The sequence below is a fragment of the Rhizophagus irregularis genome, chromosome 10 (genome assembly GCF_026210795.1).
Source record: "Rhizophagus irregularis chromosome 10, complete sequence".
Lineage (NCBI taxonomy): Eukaryota > Fungi > Glomeromycota > Glomeromycetes > Glomerales > Glomeraceae > Rhizophagus > Rhizophagus irregularis.
Window position 1 is genome coordinate 1,369,241 of NC_089438.1, and position 24,906 is coordinate 1,394,146.

Sequence of the window (24,906 nt, forward strand, 5' to 3'; positions counted from 1 at the left end):
CGTACTCCCTAGCATCATATATTTCGCTTGCTTCTTTAGAATTTCTTTATATTTCTCTTATGTATCTGAAAAATTAATGAAATATCGCTGTACACCAAAAAATAAATCATTTTTCTTGCAGGATAAGCACATCATGTTCATTGCATCACGATTTGATCACATCGGACACGACACGATATGGCTCTATAACAAAGTTTAATCTATCCTACTAAAATCAACAACAAAAACGAAATAAATAAAAAGAACAAACCTATCCCTAACTATCCCTAAACTCTCTCTTTAAACCTAAACGCTTTATTCGGACTTTTATAAAATTTGATAATAATGAGTATAAAAAAGCTTGAATCATGATATTATATAAATATGATAGATTAAATAATTTTATAGTTATCCAATAGTATTTTATATGCAATATTAAATATGAAATTTATTTTATTATTATTTATACGTGCAATAAAATAATATTTATATACATTATCAATTTTTAAGCTAATTAATGTGGAAAATTAAAAGTGCAGTTATTATAGGAAGAAAATAGGGGATAATTGTTAGACTATTTAGACTATTGGTAAGCTATTTATAAATGATCATAGAGGCCTCTCGGATATTAAATAGAAAATATTTTTACTTATTACATTGGCTGAATAAGCCACTTCGTGGCCTATTTTCAGCCAATCATTTTTTTTTTAATTGTAACTTTATTAATATTGTAATATTTACGCTCTGTAATTTATTGCAATGTAGACGTTACTGGAACATCCGTTAAATAAAGTATCTATCTAATAAAAGAACCACCTAACGCTAAAAACATAATTGAAATATACATAAAAAGAAAAAGAAAGCCTAATTCATCCAATCATTTACCCTCCATAAGTAAAAATAATGTTATTCACTTTTTTCCATCGGATAATTATATAATTTCTGTCTTTCCTTTTTTTTCTTACTTTTATCTATCTTCTTTCAAAATGCCTAATTTTGAAATTATCGGTACACGAAAAACACTCTGGTGCATTACTAGAAAGAATAAATTTATTTTCAAAGAGTAGACAATGATATTTTCGATCTTAAAGAAATTATTGCAGAAAAAGTTCCTAACGTAAATGCTATATGTCTTGTGCTTTGGAGAACTAATCTCGAAAATAATAGAAATATTTCTCTTGATGAAAGTTTGGACGAAGAATTAAAAAACGAAACAGAAAAGGTTGGAAATGTTTTTACTGATGACGCGGGAAGCAATATTCGAATTATATTTGGATTATCAGTTAACACCGGTAAGCCTTTGCATGGTCATAACGCGTAACATGTTTTGTCCAGTAACTAACTATGTCTTTTTGGTCTCCTAGATGAATATCAAGGTAAGCCTTTTCGTCGTAATAATTGGTCAACACAAACATGACACTTGACTGACTCTTTTTTTTGTTCTTTATCAGGTACCTTTGAATTTCATTTGCATAACATTTATTGTTTCTGCACACTGATCTTAATATTCTCAATTATTTAACCTTTTTCTATGTACAAAAGTATAATGATGAAAGGAAACTTTTAGACGGATTTGAAGAATATTCGATACGTGACCAAAATGATTTTAGTTCCAGAGTGGAGGCAAGGTCGAGAATCCATTGATGCTTCTGATAAAATTCCAATGGTAATCACGTCATTAGGAGATATTAGTACCAAGAATTACTATAGAATCAATGCCTCTCACCTTACATATATTAGAAAGGGAATAACTTGGTCACAAATAGAAGATCAAGCAATGGAGAAGGAAATTTTACTAGGGTAGAAAAGGTTCTCCATGAAAATATACGGGCGCCTTCTTTAAAAATCTTCAATAAACAATTATTGTTTGATTCAAAAAAAAAATACCAATATTTGAATTTGATGGAATTATCATTTGTGATGACAAGGTATTTTTAATCGAGTGTAAACATAATATGTTAGAACTTCATTTATTTTTATAAATCTACCATGAATTTGTTGGTTGGCAAATTTAGCATTCTTAGAAACACAGAGAAAGTTTTACCAAAAAGATTAGGCGAATTTCCGGAAAAACTTATTAAGAATTTTTAAAATTATCGGGAAAATCTTACGTTGGGGTTGTTTGCGGCACAAAATTCCCTGAGGAATTGAGAGGTTTGTCAAAGACTAAGGATTTATAGTTGTATTTCCAGGTGGTGACCGTTACAAGGTAGAAATTCCTAAAGAATTATCTAAAATACGAAAATGTAGTTAAATATATTATAATCTAGTTGCTTTTTTAATGTTACTTTTCCACTTTGTTATTATTTTCAAGCCATGTAAATTCTTTCTTTAATGTTTCAAGTTGGTTCATATCAAATAATTCTCGTTGATGTAAATTTAGCATAATATAAGATTGTATATATCGGATAAATGAATGATCATTAACCCGAATAATTTTTTTTCATGAAAATTTTATTAAGGAATAATCAAGCTGTAAGGCACTTGTTTATTAGCGTATACTCGGGAAGCTATTATTGTATTAATAAAATTTTTATTTTCTTTTGTATAATCCTTATCGTGAATTTTATTCACGGTTTATTTATGCTAACAAACAAACTTTTGAATATTTAACGTGATGCTGGCTATGCCACGAGACTTAATACCTTCAAAGGAACCTGCCATAATAATTTGGCAGAATTTCATCTGAATTCAATGCCTCTATCGAAGCTTTCCGAAATGAGAGTTCACGGATTAGTATGGATAGCCGCGAATCAAAAAGAAAAAAATATTTGGTTATTAATAATAAAATATTTTTGGGGATGGATTTACCGGATTCTCCCAACGGTGTACAAATTGAAATTGGATCTAGTAGAAAGAAATCCGCAATTTATCTGCATATCTGCGGATAATCCTAAAAAAATTTTTCATACACATTCTTTTTTAAAAAAAATTTAACAATTCAAATTCAAAAGAATCTTGGTTATTATTATTAAATTTTGATAGATTAAAGAAAAAGTATTTTACAAAGTTGTATGAGAAAATATTTAATTCAAAGTTAGCACGATCATATGATGCAATAAAATTTCCAGTTTTAGTTTTTGGATTTTTAAAGTTAAAGATGTAAATCTATCAAAATAAATTATAATCATATCATAATAGTTTATTATTTATAAAAAGGAAAAACTGTTGATTTATTTATATAGGACGAGAATTTGGATAAGTAGGTGTGATGAAGTGGCGGAAATAGAGAAAGAAAAAGGTATAGATAATAAGGATAAGAGGAAAAGGAAAAAAAGAAAAGAAGATAATGACGATGGAGATGGTACTAAAAAAATAAAAAAAAATGAAAAAACAAATAAAAATAGTTTAAATGAAAAACACTGAAAAATTAATAAAATTAGTAACAAGGTTTATTAGGCGATTAAAGATAGTTGGGGAACGAGAGTTAAATTATAGTATTTAGATAGATCGGTTAGTTATAAAGGATAATATAATTTATTTATATTATTTTCTAGGTGTTTGTTATGTAATATTTTTGTCTAAAAATGTATATAACCTTAATTAATAAACGCGTCACTAATTTTTTTTTTTAAAAAAAACTGTTTATTTATTTAATTTTGATTTAATTGCTCTATATTAGGCCGGGCAAAAAAAAATTTAGATTCTCGTGACCCGACCGGGTCAGTTTGAAAAATGGAATTTTTTTTTTTTTTTTTTTATAGTTATCACGTGATTTTAAGTTTTTTGGCCGATGTGCGTATAATAATTTTACATATGAAAAAATTTTACATATATAAAAAAAAATGCCGACCGATCGGGTCATTTTTAAAATTTTATGTCACGAGAATCCAAAAATTTTTTTTGCTCGGCCTTAGACCTTTTTTTTAATAATTATTATGATATTAAGGTTTATATAGCATAACCAAGTGTTTGCATAATTATGAAAACAATGAAATCAATAGTCTTTAATAATTTTTTGATTAATTTAATTTTATTGAAGTAATAGAAAAACTGTGAAATGGTTTAAATTATTTTTTTAGAAATGATCCTGTGATTATGCAAAGATTTTTATTGACTTTACTAATTTTACCCCATAATTTTTCATTGAGGAATCATCTTTGGTAAGTCATACATGGATGATCGGCATTCCAGGAATTATTGGCTGAATTATTTTTAATTGTTTATTAAAAGCCTCCTGTTACGTCGGCGTCTCCAGCCGTCTCAATATAAATAAATATAAGAATTAATTAAAAGATCTTTAATAATTACCGGTTAAAATTTCCTTTTTTTTTCTATGCCGATCAATAGCGTAACATTCATTAATTAGAATTTTTATTTCAAATTTTTGAATGTTACACATGTTGCACAAGGGCTTATTTGTATATAAATTGTATGAACTCCGTAATTTTAAAAAATTTTTTACGCTTCATTTTATTATATAGCTAACATTATCTTTGAATTTGATAATTAAATTGTAATCTACATATTTACAATCCAAATTAATTTATTATGGAAATATCAAAAATGAACCCTAAAGAAAATAAAAGAAATTTATGGGAGATTGTTTCCACTCGTGAATATCAGGTAACATTATTGAATTTTTAATTTAAATAATAATGTTTTTTTAATCATTTATCTTTAAAAGAAACATGTTACAATTTCTACTATTGGTTCAACTCCTGAATCAGCAGAAGAGATAGATGATAAAATAGTTTATATGGAAGATTTAGAAAAAAGAAAACAAGCATATGGAATATGTGGAGAATGTAATGAACCTGGCACAGGAGAAGATTGGTGTCAACCTTGTAATGCTAAAAGATTTAAGAATAACTTTAAAAATTGGACTAGTGGAAATAAAGATATTGATGAATTTATACAACAATCACAACTTAATGCTGTGTACTATAAAAAATATCTTGAATGGATGCCTTTTGAAAATTTTAAAGATATTACATATATTACCAGAGGTGGATTTGGTAAAATCTATTCAGCTGAATGGCCTGAAGGATATATTGATTCTTGGGATATTGAAAATCAAAAATGGAAAAGGTATAGCAGAAAAGCTGCATTAAAAAGTTTGGATAATTCATCATGTATAAGTGCAGAATTTTTAAATGAGGTAATTAAAATAAGAAAGGCAATCTGTTTACTTTTATTTGTATTATTTATATATTATTAAAAATTTCACTTTCAATATTTTCATTAGATTAAAACTCATCTTCAGATTTATCTTTGGGATGTTATTCAATGTTATGGAATAACTCAAGATCCAAATACCAAAGATTATATGAAGGTTTTATTTAGAATATTGTGAAGATGGAAATTTGAGAAACTACTATCTCAATAATAAATCAGATTATAATTCATAAATTAGAAATTTAATGCAAATTGCAAGAGGACTTTTAGACATTCATAATGCTGGAAAAATTCATAAAGACTTTCATTCAGGTAATATATTACATCATGATGGTTCATATATAAGTGATTTAGGAATGTGCCAACCAGCAAATAATGAAGAGCAATCGGCTAAACAAGAAGGAATTTATGGAGTATTACCTTATATGGCACCAGAAGTTTTACGTGGATATCAATATACAAAAGCATCTGATATTTATTCATTTGGAATAATTATGAATGAATATATATCTGAAGAAACTCCTTATAATAATATTCCTCATAATGATGCTTTAGCTATTAAAATATGTGAAGGACTTAGACCAAATATTTTTAAATATACACCAAAATTACTTGCAGATTTGATTACTAAATGTTGGGATGCTAAAGTAGAAAATAGACCAATTACTAAAGAATTATATCAAGAACTTGAAAAATTGTATTATAAACAATCTAAATATCGTTCTCAAATAAATGAATATGGTGACAAAATCAAATTAAACAGAACAAGTGAAAAAAGATCTAATAACATTCAAACACATCCACAAGCAATCTATACTAGTAGACTTTTAAATTTCAAAAATCTTCCAGAACCAGTAAATTCAGGTAATTTAGTTTAACTTACACTTTGATAACCAAAAAAATGGTTACATTACTAATAACTTTATTTTTTAGTAGACGTTATTAAAACAACATTACGTAAGTAATTATTTCTATTGGCAATCAATATAATTAATAGATTTTTATATAGTTTTTAATATTATGTTAATTAATTTATAGATTCAGAATATTTAGATTGTCAATTAGACGAATTAGGTAAGATATTTATTCTTTAGTTCTTTATTTTGCTTAATATTTATTAATTTCAGTTACTTATTTTGTAGATCTTAATGAAATCAATCAAGATGAAGAAAATAATATTGAATGATTTTTTTTATAAGAATCAAAGAATTTAGTTTAATCAAAATAATATTATTAAATTATTTCTTTTATACTAGTTATTATTTATGGTTTTGTATGTAATATTTTGGTTTAATAAAAATAAATTATAAATTGGTTAGCTATTGATTGTCCATTAATTGACGTAAAAGATTTAATATACAGTACATAATGTAATGTCAGATTAAATTATCACTTTTTTAATAAATTTATTATTAGTTTTTTTTTGCTTAATTATGTTTAAACGAAAAATAATTTCGAAATTTTTACAAAAATGTTTTAAAAGATTTTAATTATTGAATTGTAAAATGGAGAATTATAATAAATTACTTGAAATACAAATTATCTTAAAAACTAATGAAAAACCCGAAAAAAAAAACATTAATGAAAGGATTATTAAATTAAACAAAGGATAACAAATGAAACAAGTCAAAACAAAAAAAAAGATAAAGGAAAATCAAGAGTGAAACAATGAATAATAAAAGAATCAAATGATAAAGTTGAATCGACAAAAAAGGAAACTAAGTGAAAATATAATTGAAAAAGATTTTCTTTGTGCAAAAATTTGTAAAAGAATTCTTTTATTAAATATATTAAATAGTCAAACAAATACTAAAATAAGAAATAATTTTAATGGAGCATAAACCTTACAGGATTTATCATCTCTCAAGAAAAAATTTAATTAGGATTTCGTTGACAATCTAAATACACAGCGAAATTCGATAAACCGGATTTGGGCTTTTTTGCTGGAACCAAATCACGTATATTATAATAATAGTTTCGATAGACTGGAGTTTACTAGTAAATACTTGATATTTGCTATAACAGATCAATTCTAACCAGCAATAGTAGAAATGATTCGATAAACCATATCACGTGATTACTAACCAATAAAATAACCTGGGTAAATTTTGAACGTATTTCGGAAGCTTCTAAGAAACGATTTTGCTAACAGTTTGTTTCTTTTTTCTATAACAGATAGATTATGACCTCTGATATATGGTTAATGATGAAAATGGTGATTGATAATGGATATCAAATTACATTACTTTTTGTATGTCGGAAAGTAAGTTTCTTTGCAAACTTACTTTTAATATTTTATTTGGAGAAACGTTAATTTTATACTAATATTTTATTCATTAATCTGTTTATAAGGGTTCTCATTGAGATATTGATCACGTGGCTTATCGCTCTGGACTCAACAACGGTTACCGTTTCCCTAGTTAATAATTCCTAAATAAGAAAAATTAAAAGTAAAAAATGTAGTTCTACTTCTCAATCTTCTACTAATTCTCATCCACCAACATTATTTTACAATATGGTTTCCAAATTTCTTTATTAATATTTAAATAAATATTATTAATAAATACAAATGAAATCTATTGATATTTTTGTTTTTAATAAAGAAATTAATATTTGTAAATAATGAAAGGAGAACTATTATCAGTATTGTGATATGTCCCCTAGTAATTTAAGGCAAATGCTATTAAAATCAAATTGTAAGTAATATCTCAGCCAATAATGACTGAATCCATATTCATGTTCTAATAGTCATTAGATTTGTTTAAGCAGAATGAATCTAATGAGCTATAAATTTTCTGTTTTTTATAAAATAGCATTAACAATATTTCAATTGATATTTAATTATAAATATAATAAAATTTTAACATTTGATTTGATTTAACCAGATGAATATAATAAGCCAAAGATCAATGAAATCGATAGTGAGATAATGTGCTTAAAATTTTTATATGTAACTGAAATAAAAATATTTAATTTCACATATAATATAACATTACATTCATATCATAATATTTAAATATCCTATTTTTTTAAAAAAAATCAATTTTTAACATTGTTACAGAAGTAGTTTTAAATAATATTTGATAAAAATAAATATTTTCATGATGCAATAAAATTATTTTCTCTATATAGACTCAATAAATAGCATTCTAAATCTACTTTTTAAGATTAAATAAAGTTATATTCCTAATAAAATTATACATAATACTAAATTTTATATATTAAACAATAAATGAATAAGTCTCACACCTTAATTCTGTGCTTAATTTTAACAATTTTAACAGTTTATCTGTGTACAACTTAAAAATGGTATTTTTTTTTTAGGATTTATAGCCTGATAAAATTACATATAATATCAAATTTATAAAGTTATACAATAAATGAATAACTGATAAATTTCATGCCCTAATTTCATACTTAATTTAATGATTTTAACAGTTCATTTGTGTATGTCTTAAAAATAGCATTCTAAATCTATTTTTAAGATTAAGTAAATTTGTAGTCCTAATAAAATTACATATAATTCTTAAATTTGAGATCTCTTTAATTAGTAGTAGTTCCAGAAATATTAAAAAAGTTTAGAAATGGAAAAAGTTTTATATTATACAAAACAAATGTTATTACTTATAGATTGATATCATAATTCATTTTTGATTTTAATATGAAAAATGGCATTTACATCACTTTTGCTTATATGTTCACTATATATTTTTGTAATAAATCATCTTATAATTTTATCATAAAAGATACAGCATAATGGAAGTTCTATTTTGACCTATTATTATTACACAAACTATTTATACAGTGTATACAACAGTATACATATATGATTTACGATTAACCACTTGAAGAACTTAACCAATTACTCTGATAAAATATGAATATAAAGTATAACTACCAGCTATCTATCCTGTTGATATAAACAACCAATTAAACATGATTTGTTGTAGAATGCTTGTTTACATATGTAGGATTACTTATCTGAAGCCACATGATCTCAAATAGCAATAGTTTTAAATAATCTCAGTTATAAGTAAATTAAATTATTTTGTAGCACAATCATTTTAAAATACATAAATACAGAATATAATTGTATTATTTAATGAAAGCACCTGCATTAGTGCAAACAGCCATATTGTGGTATAAAACTTTTTACATTAAATTTCTTTGGATTTTTGTATATAATTTATCCAATTATCCAAGAGCCCATTTTCATTTAAAAAAGAATTCCAATCATTTATGGTAATTTCATCCCAATAGCTAGGTGCAACATCGCATTCTTCCCATGACTTATCTTTAATTTGTGAAGCAATAAAAAGAAACGGGGAGTAATTACTGTTACATTATAATAATGATAAATTAAATCTTTCCTATATTGTCCTATTTTGACTAGTGTATACTTATAAACTACTACTTCCTTGGTGCTTATTTGATATTTCTTCTGCCGACTGAAGTTTTTATTTTGAAATTTTGATTTTTCTCCAGATATACTGTATTTTGCAATGTTGATGAATAATAGACAAATATTCCAAAAAATGTGTGTAGATAATAATGGGTAATTTACAATAAGACAAGAATCCTCATAAAAAAAATATTGAAGAAATCTTTATTTTGCTAATAAATAAATATTTCATCATTGTTAAAATCCATATCCAGCCAAAAAGTTTTAGGAATTCTTGTTCTTTCTTCTTTAAATAAAAGCAGGGGATCTATCTTTACTTTTTTGGCAAGTAAAATCTCTATACATTTGTTGAATCTCTGCACTATGCAGGTCATCACTAATTTTGCCATATAATAGAAACATTAGATTAAATTAAAAAAATTTCCTCTAGGAATTCTACTTAGTATTAGGTGTCTTTGTGAAGGTGTAAGGTGATGATTTATGGTCATCACCCCAGTGGTGATTATTAATCATCTTGGTAGTGTTGTATCAGTTCTTTACGCTTAAAATTATTAAGCAATTTATGTGGTTAGGTAGCAGAAGGTTTATTAGTGTATAATTAGACAATGTATTAAACAATATATCAAAATTATCCGATCAGATGTGTTGTATAGCTCTGTACGTCGGCATATACTTCCAAACATGAATAAAGGATTTCACTTGATAAAAACCTATCAATTTATAACTTTAAATAAAACTTTATTTATTCCCTTAACATTACAACAAGAAAATTGACCTATATTTATAATTAATTATACATATACTAATAAATTTAACATATTCAATATATTTACTATGTATAATATGACTAACATGTTCAATATGTTGATCATGTCCAACATGTTAGTTAGGTTCGTCATGTTAATTATGTTCGGCATATTAATTATGTTCGACATGTTAATCATGTTAAACATTTGCAACATCGATCAATTCCGGAATGGCACATGATGATCACATGACAGTAGTAATAGTGATCGGTTAGGTAACCTGATAACCTGATCTGAAAAATTCCTAATCGCTTTAATGAATTAGGCGGTGGTGTCATATTGAAAATTGAAATATATGAAAATTACAGTGTGAGGTGATGATATGTCATATGATTAGTAGTGCATGTGCTCTATCCACAACTCCTAAAAAGCTCAAAAATATATTCCAAAAATCATTTTTTAGCGGCTATCATCCCTATATGGTTCATCTTTTTTTTACATTTTCATGATTTGAAATAAAATTAATAGGAATATTCCTATGATATACTATCTTTTCTAAAATAAATTCCACTTCAATATGAAATTCTTTATTTATAGTTAAATTTATTATTTTAATAATGTAAGTTCCTTCTTGATTAAAATAATGTTTTAAAATTTCTTGAGCAATTATAGGATTTTTGATGTTTTATTAATATTAATATTAATGTTTATTGTTGATATTATTGTTAAAATTTCAGAATTTAAAATTTAAAATTTTATGAATTTTGACTATTATCACTGCTATATATCAATATTTGTAATACCAACACACTTTTTAATATTTGGATATATTGAAAGGAGCCTAGGTTAATTTGTCAACTTTGTGTTTCAATTTGGTTATTTTTTTTTGTAAATGTAACTTTTACTATTTTAAAAAGATTTTATTTAAATTGAATTACTGATTATTGAATAAATTACTAGAACAAATTGAATGCAAATCAATTTATCTTATCATTATATATATCAATATAGTAATTTTTGCAAAAGTATTTGAATTATAAAATCTTACATTATGATCAATCAATTTGAAGATAAAGGTTTTTGCATTAATCAGTAAATCCAATTATATTGTTTTCAAGAACACATCTTATATCTAAATACTGTAATTTAAACAGTATTTCAGTATAAACTTGCTGAGACTCTTTAAATATCATAGTGTGATGATTAATAGAGAAGTAGAATCATGTTTCATTAAGTAGCCAGCATCAATTTGGGTGTATATTTTTCTATCTATTGAATAGTACATCAACTACAAAAAATTTGTATACTCTTTGTTATAGATATAGTGATTGCAAAACTATGAGATATTGAGTGTTTATAAATATATATGGAAAGATCAAATCTAGTAGTTAACTCAAGATTTAATTTTTTAGCACTTCTTTATTTAGACACTACCTTAGTGGTGGTATGCTAGTATTTTTGTCTGTTTAGTCGTCCCTCTTTTGTATTATGCCAAAGTTGGTAATATGCCAATCAATCTATAGTTCTAAATTTAATAGTATTATATATAGAAAATTATTAAAAATTTTGGCTTGGATAAAGTGACTAATTTTCCTTAACTAATCATTTTTGGTCTTTTTATTTTCTTCCAATCTCTCTTCTCTGTGTTTCCTTTTTGCATTCTTCATAAATAAGATCTTCTAATATATTTTAACCTGTTATAGTTTAGGTTTTATTAATCTCAATTTTTATACTAAGTTTAATTGATGTTGTAATAGGACATTTTCTGATGTTTTGATTAATAATATGGATGTGTTTCTATACTATGAATCCTAAAGTTACTTATAAAATATAAAAAAAATTCATTCACACCAAGGCTCTTGCTTTATCATGTCCAGCAATTAATGCAATATCCTTTATAATTTAGGAGTATATTAGGGCAAGTATGGAGCTAATAATACTTCCTATTACAATAATAACAAGAAGCTCTTATAAACTAAAAAGTAAAAATTTAGGATTGAGTGTTATGAAATCTTGTAACATTCTTATTTTGAAAGCAAATTAGTGATGTTATTATTTTTATCACCTAAGTGAGCTTTGGCCTTGGGTAAGGATAGTAGTCTTCTTTTTACTGTATTATTGAAAAGATGCTTATTCTAATACCAAGCATATAGAAGATTTAATGATACTAAATTAGCAATACTAGTTGAAACTAATTTTGTATAATGAAGAGTGTAGAAAATTGTAAAAATATTTTTATAATTCATTTATGATTGATTTTCTTGTAGCTGTGTATTAATTTTAATATCTAATTATAATACTAATAGTTTATAATTATAATGATTTTAAGAATATTATTGTCTGTAATAATATATGTCCAAGTGTGGACTATTTATATGCATCCATGTGTTAATTTAATGTCAATATATTTTTTAGCAATTATGACCCTAACCTTTTCCTCTCCATGATACTTTAAAACTTTCTTGAACAAATATAACCAATTCTTCTAAACTACTAATTGGTTTAATGTATGTTGGTTAACTACTGCCAAGTTGAAAACTTTGCAATAACTATTAATACAATCGATATTTAACCCCTTCAAAAATTATTTATTTAACAGATTTTTTACTACTCAAAAGACAGCTTCACTAAGAACTATAGTAATTTATCTATATTATTTAGTGAAGCATGGACTTTGTTTTTGAAGACAAAAGAATCTTTTATAATAATATTATATATATGTGTTGTTAAGAACATCGTAACCAATTAAACCACATCTGACATCAGCAGGGGACTTTCTTGCCATGAATAAATTTCGTCAGTCTTGCACCAACGGGACCAATTAATTCTATCACCTAAACATACCAACCATTCTCTAGAAGAAGTAAGTATTAAAATTCTACTTAAAGCAATTTAACTCAAGAACTAAAAACAATTCAAATATGGATTTTCTATCTTTTACTCAAAAAGTATTCACTATGAAATTTGCCCTAATGTTTAGAAAGTATTACATTTTAATAATATTGGATGATAAATCACTTATTGAATGTGCCTGGTCCTGTGTTATCTTTGACAAATTTGCTAATGCTTTGAATGTGTCTGTGGTAAATTCGTATAAATGCTTAACTGAATAGAATACTAATCATGACAACAAGGATCTCTTCTTTTACCTATATTATTATTAAATAAAATTAAAATAATAAATTATTACTTTATATCAAAAAAAGAATAACAATTCATTATTGATATATGCTTTTTCATATATTTATAGAAGAATATTTATAAAAGGAATATTATATTTTAGCCTTTCATTTTATATTTTAGCCTTTCCTAATGAAAGATCCAGCAATTTTAGATGAAAGAATATAAAAAGCTTCAATATCAGCACTTGATTATACTGTAAATATTGGTAGAATAAAACTATTTTCTTTACACCAATTATTTGAATTTTTCATTATAATTTCTCAGATTAATAAATAAATAATTCCAATATTAAAATATGATTGAAGAATATCAAATGCTGCATAATGGTATGAAGAAGAGGGTGAGGGTAATTCTTGACTTTATGTATGTCTTTATATGCTACATTATACTCAAGGTGATAATCAGCACATATTCGCATTCAATTGGAAATCTTTTTGGTATTCCCGACTTACTCTTTCAAGTATTTTACTACTATTTACAAATAATTTCTATATCAAGTATAGTTATAAAAATTTTTCATATGCTTGTGAATATTTTTCTAGAATTAATAAGATGCTATCTAATTGTTCTTAAACTAATCTTAGAAAAATAAGAACTAAGCCAGTAATTTTGGAAAAGAGCTTCAAATCGGTACTTGATTATACTGTAAATATTGGTAAAATATGACTATTTTCTCTATACCAATTATTGAATTTTTCATTATAAATAATTTCTTGAATTAATAAATAAATAAATATTCCAATATTAAATATGATTGCAGAATATTAAATGCTGTATAATGGTGTAAAGAAGAGGTAAGAGTAACTCTTAAATTTAATTGGAAATCTTTTTGGATATTTTCAACTCTCAAAAAATAACTCCAATCCTTTTGTGGTAAAATTCTAATTGTTATCTATCCAAATGAAATTTTTAGAATTATAAGAAAATATAAGAATTAATATAATGTAACACATCCTTCATTTAGATCAATCTATTTAAACTTTATTAACAGTACTCGGCCCAAATTTTATTATGTGCTTCGACGTCAAGATTTTTATGACTTTAACACTGCTAATTTTATACTATAAGGATAAAGAAATTGCCATCTCTGAAGTCAAGTTGATTTATTTGATTTTGTTTTTCTTTCCTTATTATTTTCATGTTATTTTCAGACCTTTTTGGAGAAATATCCCAATATTAAATATGATTGCAGAATATTAAATTCTGTGTAATGAGGCAAGGGTAACTCTTAAATTTAATTGGAAATCTTTTTGTATTTTCAACTCTCGAAAAATAACCCCAACCCTTCTGTTGTGGTGAAATTTTCATATAGTAAATATAAGAATTAATATAATGCAACACAACCTTCATTTAAATCAATCTACTTATTAAACTTATTATTAACAGTACATATGTCTTTAATACTGCTTTTTTTCTATCTTCAAAAACATTGCTCACTAATATGATTCATACTTTTTATCATATTTAATTTGTTGATAGCTCATAAAAGATCAAAAGTAGATTCAATAGTTAATCCAGTGAATTAGAAACCTATTAAAATATTATTTGATAAAAAGATATTTGATAAACAATTTGTTAAAATGTTTATCATTGTCTTTCTTTGGAATGTTCAATAATATTATATGTCTAGTATTTTGAAGTTGATAAAGAATATAACAATTAGTATCACTTTCTTTTTCAAGCATTTTACTACTATAATTATAGAAAGAATATTCCTACAATATGATAGTCTTGAGATTTAAGAAGTCTTACAATTCTCAATTTGTTTTCAACTTACACTAAGATTTCTTGTTTGATAACTGTAGAAATAGAGTTTGTAAGAAACAATTCTAAGTAAAGTCTATCTATTGAAAGATAAAAATTATAACATTATGATATTTTTTTTCTTCAGATCTTTTTTTTTCAATTCAAAATTTCTTAATTACTTATGTCTTAAGTATTTTTCTCTGTAAAGTTAGTTTTTTTTTTTTTTTGTAATTCTATTTTTTTTTCTTTCCAACTTTTCTAATACTAAGTAATTATTAATTAAGTATTATTAAAGTATTATAGAAATAATATTATTAATTTTTTTTACCAGAATCATGGGTTTAATAATTTATTATAACATAATTTAACAAATTTCTTCTTTTTTCCAATTAACAATTCATTGCTTGTGATGCATTTAATATTATTTGGAAAAATATCTATAAAATATGTTTTAAATAATTTTTGAGTTCCATTACTTTCCCATTAAAAAATTATAATAAATATTTAAGTCTTATAAGTCTTATATATTTCAAGTTATGGACTTGATTTTTTAAATAATAAGCAGAGTATGAGCAGAACTTGATTATTAATTTAATAATTCATTTATCATCAACTATATATGCTTCATGGTATTTTTGCTTTATAGTATTCCTGATTTTCAAGATATTCTATCGTCTTATCTTCTAGTTGTTAAATAATGAATAAAAGATTGTGAATCTTTTGAAAATTAATTATCTTATTATTAATTAATATCCGATAGTAATATTTAGAATCAATTAATTTAAATATTATATTTAATTTATAAATTATTTATAATCTAACTTTTTACAGCTTATTGCTGTTTCGGGCTTTAAATTTCTGTGAGATATAATTAAATATAATTATTATATTTCGCCTATTTTACGAAGCAATATGATCACATAGGATCATCACTGAAATGATTTGAGCTAAGATATGCAAAAATCACTGCATACTTTCTGCATAAACAGCAAGTTGTATTAGATTTTTGTATACTTTGTGTAAGGCTTTGCCTATTACTTTTTTGAGAATATCAACAAACACTTTTTTCCTATGATTGGTATTGGGAATTTCCATTTCATTTTTCATATGAGTTTTCTTGTAAATTTTAAAAGTTTTATGAATTTTTAAAAGTTTTCTTGATATATGTTAAAGTAATAATTAAATATTAAAAAGGGATAAGGAGGAATAATTATGAATTGATTAGATATTCTTGTGCAAAAAGAATAATTTGTATGTTTTGATTGTTTCATATGATATATTAGATTCCAGATCAATTTTTCCCTTTTCAAAATATTTTTTTTTGGACCTGCGCACTACTAGAGCTTTCATTGGTGAAGAAGAAATAAGAAGCTACTAAGCCAATACCAGTTGTAGATAAAATTTTATTTCTAAAAAGAGACTATGCTATCCTGTATCAGTTTACTTTTGTGTGTAACATCATTGATAACAATGAAAAAGAAAAGAAAGAAAACTTAATTCTTTCTTACGGAATATTGAAGTCGAATTAGTGAAAAAAAAATATGATAAAAATCATATTAATGACCATAATAAACGAATTTCCCAGATTTTCGTATATTTTTACTATATTATCTATATTATTAGTATTCAATCACTGAATTGAATCCAATTACTACCTTGTTTTGATGTCATCCATAGTAGTATTCATCAATAATGGTAATAATGGTATAAATTGTTTTTAATATTAAATTGTAAGTTCTTGAATTGTCTGTTTACTTAATTATATTTAAAAAAATGTATAAATTCATAATAGTATTATTTTAAATTGATAATAAGTTGAAATTAATTCCTATTAAGCATATGTTAAGAGGAATGTTTGCTAAATCTGGTTGAAAGAATATTAAATTATTTTAATCTTTAGTGTCCTTCCATGATATTCTTTATTTTGTCTATAATACTAGTGTAATAGTAAAATACCTTTAATAAATTAAATGGTTTTAAATACTCTATTATAAGGATTGATAGTATTATAAAAATTTTTGATATGAAAAAAGTTAAAATAAAGTTCATCGAACGACATTGGCCAACAAACAAAAGTATTTAAACTGGGTAAGCAGCTCTAATGCCATTTTAGTTAACAGTTATATCTGCTATATTTCTTTTTGTAGTGTAATAATTATACTTTTACTTGGACCTCTAGTTGAATATTGTAAAGTTATTCCCTAGTTTACGAGTCCTTCCAATTTCAGTTTTATTTCTGAATTCATCCATCCATTAAATGCAGTAATATCATCAATCACAGCTTTGCATATCAATAATTGATTTGGTTAATTGATTTACTGATTTTGAAAATATTATTTACTTAATGGATTATGATATTAATGAATTACTCTAAATTTACGAATTTCTTTATGTGATGCAATAAAAACTTGCCATTCTAACCTTGGAAGTACTATTAATAGTCAATTTTTATTTTAATAAATTATTAAATATATTTTATATAAAATAAATAAAATAATAAATTTTACTATCAATTCCAAATAGTGAAGACATATTCCTATTTACTTCGGGTCTACTCAAAGTATAAACAATAATATCAAAAAGTTTAAATTATTCTATTATAAAGGGATCATTATAAATAATGTATTTATTAACACATTTTGTTGTTATATTCCTTAAAATATGTATTAATTAATAAAAATTATGGAGAGCACTTATTATAATAAATGAGAAAAGTGCACTCAAAATTGAATGAAATGCACTTCTAAAAAATGACTTGACTAAGTTTCTATTATGGCTTGAAAGAAAGGCACTTGTAAGTAGTTACTTTAACTAATAGTGCCTAAATATATTATAGTATTATAAAATTATTTGTATTAAATGTTTCTGGTAAATAATCATATAGGTATTTTGAATTTTAATTTCAGGGTAGTTACTTATTATTGTAATAGAATAATGAATTAGACTAATAATCCTACAATAAATATGAAGAATTTATCAGGAGAGCTTATGTAATTTCGTATATATCCGCGGATTTAGCAGATGCACCATTTAAATCCACAACATCCTCACTCTCCAAATTAATTATTTTATTATCATATTTGTTTGTCAATTTTTTGCTTTCCGGAAATTGCTCATTAGCCTCGCATACATTAAGCTTTCTCAGTTTTATCTCTAAGCAAGCTTTCTCTGCATAAGCACCAAGGTATAACTCATCAAAATTTATCAAAGATTTTCCCATTTTGATGACAAGATTTGTTATGAAATGCCTTATGATATAATACGAACAACTCCCATTGTTGCCAAAGCATATAATTGATACTTGAAAGATATTATCTGTAATCTCTAAATCAATGGATATTATTTCTTAATACTGTATTTTCAGACTGTACAGTAGGTCTTTGTATACGTTGATAAGAATTACGATATACAAGATTCATCAAATCCTTGATATTCAAAAAAACCATAGTGATTTTTAAAATATCATTATATATAAACAAATAAAAAGAATGGCATGTACATAAGAAATGAACCAGGGCGTTTACGTCCAACACGCTCCAGGTCTTTTATTTTTATATTTTCCAGATTGTCCATAGATTTAACAGGAATCCTCTTAATATTATAACATAAAATCTTTGTAGCAAGTTCCATATTATTTAGCACGTATTGCCTAATATTATATTTTCTATTGAGTTCAAAATTAATTCTACCAAAGATATTGTTAAAAGTTTATAGTCTTTTAGTTTTTCAAAGAATTAATTTTTAGATCAAAAGCATTTCATAAAGAGTTGTAAAATTGTATAATATAGTTTAATTCAAAATAATTATTAAACAGGTATAAATCTTTTGTTATTTGTTAATTAGAAAGGTTTAAAAAAAATCTACTAAAGTTTTTCCAAATGAATTTTCAGAAATTTGTAGATTGCAAATATAATAATAACCTTTAATTTCAACTTTAATATAGTTTCTTCAGAGAGTCTTTTGGATATTGTCTAAAGTATATTCTTGAATATAATTATTATCATTTAGTAATTGATTTTGAACTTTAGCAATTTGATATGTATGATTCACTTCTAATTATAAAGTTCATATTAATATAGTATAAATTTAATTCTAATCCAAATTGTCTGGGTAGTCGATTAAATTTTTATTCTATTATATGATTTGGTTAGGTCTTGTAAAAACATCATTATATTTAGTAAAGTTTATAATATAATATTTTGATTGGTTCATCTTTTTATTCTTCATAATGAATAATATGAATATCCGCGTCTCTTTTTGTGGTTTTTTCCAGAAATCGTATGTGATCCCACTTTGGACGTGTCAAAGGTAAAGAAAACATCTGCTGAGTATGTTGATGTTTTTCGTGGTAAGCTAGAATTTCCATATCGGGAAAAGGATCCGCGTATTAAATATTACATTGAGGATTTAATGTATTGGAAAAATGTTGTCTAATCTATTTTTAATGGTTTAATCAATGTAATTAATTGAAGTTTCATGACCCATTGGGCCAATATTTCATTTGGAATAATGTAGAATGATCAGTAATCTTTTATCATATATATAATCATAAAACTTTCCTATAACCCATACTACAGTTAAGCATTCTAACTCTGTGGCAGTGCAGCTGGTAACAATGAACTGCTTGCATAATAAGTCTAACCAATCTTTAGGTATTGGAAATTTCATTTTACTTCTATCAAGTTTTTACAAGCTCCATCACCAAAAATGGATTTGTTTTTGGCAAGTGTTAATGTTTAGACCATGTTCATAAGTCTTTATATATTTCTCTTGGAAGTATATCTACATTTTCTAATTTAGAAAAATTAATTTGATATAGGATATATGCATTAAGGAATTTAATTAATTGTTCCTTGAAGTTAACACTAAGTTATTTTGTAATTGAGAACATCAAAAGAAATAAAATAAGTAATGTACCTTAAATTATTTCATATCTGAAGAAATATAATTTAAAGTTAAGTAAATTTTTGGTAGTACGTGAAATTGATAATATTTTATATAAATTTATAAATTATTGTCAAAGATTCTTTCACTTAAAAAAGATGGGTTTAAATGAGTCTAACCAGTCCTAATAATATTATGTTGTTTTTCAATAATAATTTTCCTTTATTATTTAATACAGAAAATTTACAAGATATTGTTATACATAATTCTCTTCAAAGTATAAAATAGTTTTGGCTATATAAAATTTAATAAAAAAAATAAAAAACAGATAAAAAGGGGAAAAGGAAAAAAAAGGGTAATCAAAGATCAAAGATGAAAAGATGAACATATTTATATATATTTTAAATTATGATTATCTGAGAACTTTGCCACATATTTGTCAAAGCCTAAAACATAGCCACTAACTGTTTGACAGAAATGTGATATCATATGTCAAATCAAAAAAAAAAAAATTGGCTTATTTAAAACAATAATATAAGATAACAATAGATTTTTAAAAGAATGGGGAAAATATAAAATGTAATTATTTATAGTAAGTGTTTGTATTATAAACTTTTACTTTTTAAGTTAGAATGAATATTAACATAAACCAACAGAAATTCTGGGTTAAGATATAAAATATATTGAAATGCTACGGTAAAAAGATGATCCCAATTAATTAATAACAATTATCGCAGGAATGTTTTGAAGTTTCATTTGTACAAGTCATTATTAAAATAAATATCGTTACTATACATTATTTTTTTTTACAATGAAATGGATGAAATTGTTAAAGTAAGAGCAGGAAAAAATTTAAATCTGTGCTTCTTTAATACTAATTTATTATGAACGAAAAACAATCAAAAAGTATGGATGTGTATAATCATATTATTTAAAGTCTGATTGGTCAGTTTAAAACATCCTTCATTGTGATGATATCCGGTTTACAAATAATTTTACCTAATTGAAGGTATAAATTTTTTGCCATCTCCATAAAAATATTCGAGAGTGGTAACTCTTTTCCAATAGTATTAAATAACTTTGAATTGTTTATTTAATATCTATATTTAAAAAAGTTTTTTTTACAGTCAGTATTTCAAGCTTAAAAACAAAATAAAACAAGTGAATAAAAGTTGGATATTATTTTTGATCCTATTGATTCAATGATATTAATCAAACACATGAAGTAGTTTATTTCATAATGTTTCATGAAAAAATAATTTTGTGATAAAGTTTTTTCATTAATCACAGATGTATATATAGTAATATAGCATGAAGTTTTCATATACTTTATTATAACAATTAAAAATTTGAAATCAGGAAATTTGTGAAATCTTATAAATTCGGTAAATCAGGAATGATCAGCATTTACAGTCGACTACATGAGTAAATTTCTTTTAATTATTATCTGGGCAGTGCATCAGTGCATGGCCACAGCCTGATTTCTCATTTTATTTTTTTTATTTCAAAACAGGCATTAATTTATTTTATTTTAGAATTAAATTTCATGTCAAATCTTAATAACCTTTTTTTTTTTAATAATATATTAATTATTTCACTTAATTTTTGCCAATATCAGGTTACAGGTGGATAGTGTTAAAAATTCTCTCAAATTAAAAAACATAAAGTGGCTCTTTAGGGACAATAAGATGATGTTCAATAATAAATATTTTGTAGTATACGGCTTATACCCATGGCTTAGTTATGACCAAATTTTGATTACTCACTTTTTAAAACTGGACTTTAAAAGAACTAAAATTTTTTACACATATTATTTGTTTGCGATTTCAAGAGATAAGCTTGTGATCTTTTAGCAAATGTTATGATACGTTAAAAATAATCTGTTATTATATTGTACTAGGAAACGGATACTGTTATCAAGTCCGAAGCGCAGTTATCATTGCCACATATCACGTGCTGGACGGATAACAGAACATTTGTGAAACCGATACGAATAGTATATAGTCCTTCGTTATTATACTTCAGACAAAGGTCATCATAGGGGGGAATAATTATTAAATTTGTTTCACAAAAATGCGAATCTGTGGGCCTTTTTTTATTTGGCTATACGACCTATACGTGTACAATAGTTATTTGTTTTTTTTTAAAAAAAAAGTTTCATATCAATATAATATGAACAAACATTACCAAGGATTTCATCGTATTTAATTTGTAGAAATATTCAAGGTTTTGGTAAATGACTTTAAATTAATAGTTTTTACCAAATTTCGATGAATTAAACAATTATTATAGCTAAACATTTAATATAGTGAACGATGCAAAGCTCCAAATTACTCTGGGATTATACAATTTGACTATACAAAGCTGCTGTCACGTTATAATTGACGCTTATTATAAAATAGTTTTTTTCATAATCATATTTTTTAGATTAAACTTTTTTAAGCTTTCTATATTTGAATATTTGAAATAATAATATTATTATTTTCTTTATAATTTATATGATTGCTCAACTAAATAATATATATAACTGATAAAATTTTTAAAAAAAAAATATTATTAAAAAGAATAAAGTATAAGCGATGGACTCCAATATTCAAATATCAAAATCAATTTCATGTGTAATATATCTTATATTTTTAATTTAAAGAAATTAGTGTTATTAAGATCATACAAATTATGTAAAATTTTAATATTTTACTTACTTTTATTAATGATACATTTTTCAGAATTTATATCAATATCCAACTCAAATTGTTTCGTAATATAATCTAAATAATGAAAACAAAATAATTAAATTAAACATAAATTATTTTTATTGTAAATACGCAAAAGATTTTACCATTATTTTCATTTTCGGTTAATTTAATCTTTTTAATAATTTTGTCTAGAAATATTTTATTTAATTAGTAAATAGTGAATGATGTTTATATTAATCCCCTGTTGCACTAAGTATACTAGTTAGCTGAGTTTATTAAGAACTATATAATTTTTACGATTTTTTCCATTATTCTACCTAGTCATTTTTGGGTCATCAATCCAAATAACCTTATAAATTTTATTAAACCTCCTTCAGGAATAAACTTTACATTTGTGACCAGCTAATTTATTACCACTAATTAATGTATGTTTGATAAAATCATCAATAACTTTGTCCCCACTTGTATATATACTGATTTCGCTTTATAACAAACGCAACAAATCTGATGATTTTTATTTAAATATTTCTGCATAACGATTTTGTTTAATTGTGGTTTGTTTTGGCAGGCTTAAAGATGTGTTGCCTTATAATAAAAATCAATTGTGTGTTTATAATTTGTTAATTGTTCCATCATTAATTTTTTTTAAAAAAATATCTCTTTTGCTTGAGATAAAAACTCTAAATATATATGTTTTATTTTAAGCAAGGACGAACTTAGAAAATTCTATAATAATATAATATTCGTAGAAGTTTCTAATTATAAAGATCGGCTGGGTAGCTAATCTAGAACTGTAACATGAAAAAGATTTTTCGAATGGATTTTTAATAAGAATTCCAACAAAGAATTCTATAGAAGCGTTACATGCTGTAAGAGGATGGCTAGAATTGACCGTTATTTAATTAGAATTTTATAGAAGCGTTACAGGCTGCGAGGGATTTAATTATTAGGATTTTTGACTTCATGTCATACTCCTTTTTAAATTTTTCAAATGGGAAATGTGTAACGTCATCTATAGACTCAAAGAATTTTTATTACTTAAAACAGTTTATATGGCGTTCATATAACTTTCGTAATACAATGTTAAATTTGTTACCATTTTATTTTGATTTCTTACAAAGTGAAAAGGTAGTGAACAAATCATCAGAAATCTATCATTAGGAGTGCTGCTATTATTGTGATTTTATTTAATAAAATAACAAGTATTCTCGGACATTCGTATTAAATTCTTTATTTGAAATATAAATCGAATTCTTCTTAATATCAAATAATGGAAGTCCCTCGAATTTAATTTATTGAAAATCTATTATACTGAATTTTTAAAAAAATTTCATTCTAATAAAACTAATATACACTATAATTTAATTTTTTCATTTTAGTTTTAAGTCATAGAGGTCATTAAAATATTTTTAATTGAACATATAAGACTTCAGCCGGAATTAAGATTTTTATAATTCTGGCCAAAATTAAGATTTACCGCATCACGTTACTTAAATTTTATTGGTTAATGACCGGGATCCGGTTTATCGAATCATTTTTACTATAGCTAGTTAGAAAATTGATCCAATATCAATCTTTTACTAGTAAACTCTGGTATATCAAAACTATTTTAATAAACGTGATTTGGTTTCAGCAAAACGTCCGGTTTAGGCCCAAATCCGGTTTATCGAAGATCCGGTGTAACACCTGAGCCCATAGAGAATTACCTCAGGTATTAACAAAATGACTCTTTATTAATAATATAAATATATACAATAATATGCTTGGTTTAATAACATTAAATAACAAAATAAATAATTCATAACAAAATTCGTCTAATTTTCTCCCAAAAGGTGATCTTCACGCCCTTTTATGTTTGTTTTTGTGTAACTAAATTCATAATTTCAATTCATGGATTTAAATTATTAAAGTATTTCCATTGTTTTAAAGTATTTCCATTATCTTAATTTTGTATCCATTTGATCATCATAAACTCCTGAATTATGATTTATAATATTAACGTAGTGATCAACAAATTACTCACTTGACATCTCAGATCACTTGATTTCATTCAATTTAGTATCTTTCGGATCTTCATTTATCCTTAAATCTCGTGACTAATAGTTTAAGGTCATCACGGACCAATTACCTTAATCCATGTGATTATTAGTTT

General features: G+C 24.6%; 5 protein-coding genes across 5 annotated transcripts; 4 read left to right on the plus strand and 1 right to left on the minus strand.

Annotated features, from left to right (window-relative positions):
• Positions 1 to 965: 965 nt before the first annotated feature.
• On the plus strand, positions 966 to 1,396 carry OCT59_001798 (uncharacterized protein; the record flags this gene model as incomplete). Its single annotated transcript, XM_066144088.1, has 3 exons — positions 966 to 987; positions 1,071 to 1,271; positions 1,344 to 1,396. 3 exons carry the CDS (start codon positions 966 to 968, stop codon positions 1,394 to 1,396), a joined length of 276 nt encoding a protein of 91 aa, XP_065995287.1.
• Positions 1,397 to 1,579: 183 nt separating this feature from the next.
• On the plus strand, positions 1,580 to 1,783 carry OCT59_001799 (uncharacterized protein; the record flags this gene model as incomplete). Its single annotated transcript, XM_066144089.1, has 1 exon — positions 1,580 to 1,783. The coding sequence occupies one exon, from the start codon at positions 1,580 to 1,582 to the stop codon at positions 1,781 to 1,783; it is 204 nt and encodes a 67-aa protein (XP_065995288.1).
• A 2,702-nt stretch (positions 1,784 to 4,485) lies between these two features.
• On the plus strand, positions 4,486 to 5,275 carry OCT59_001800 (uncharacterized protein; the record flags this gene model as incomplete). The annotated part of the gene is made up of 3 exons (XM_066144090.1): positions 4,486 to 4,545; positions 4,607 to 5,080; positions 5,168 to 5,275. 3 exons carry the CDS (start codon positions 4,486 to 4,488, stop codon positions 5,273 to 5,275), a joined length of 642 nt encoding a protein of 213 aa, XP_065995289.1.
• Positions 5,276 to 5,591: 316 nt separating this feature from the next.
• On the plus strand, positions 5,592 to 6,283 carry OCT59_001801 (uncharacterized protein; the record flags this gene model as incomplete). Its single annotated transcript, XM_025331468.2, has 4 exons — positions 5,592 to 5,961; positions 6,031 to 6,054; positions 6,136 to 6,171; positions 6,240 to 6,283. The coding sequence occupies 4 exons, from the start codon at positions 5,592 to 5,594 to the stop codon at positions 6,281 to 6,283; spliced, it is 474 nt and encodes a 157-aa protein (XP_025187433.2).
• Positions 6,284 to 18,160: 11,877 nt separating this feature from the next.
• On the minus strand, positions 18,161 to 18,394 carry OCT59_001802 (uncharacterized protein; the record flags this gene model as incomplete). The annotated part of the gene is made up of 1 exon (XM_066144091.1): positions 18,161 to 18,394. One exon carries the CDS (start codon positions 18,392 to 18,394, stop codon positions 18,161 to 18,163), a length of 234 nt encoding a protein of 77 aa, XP_065995290.1.
• Positions 18,395 to 24,906: the final 6,512 nt, after the last annotated feature.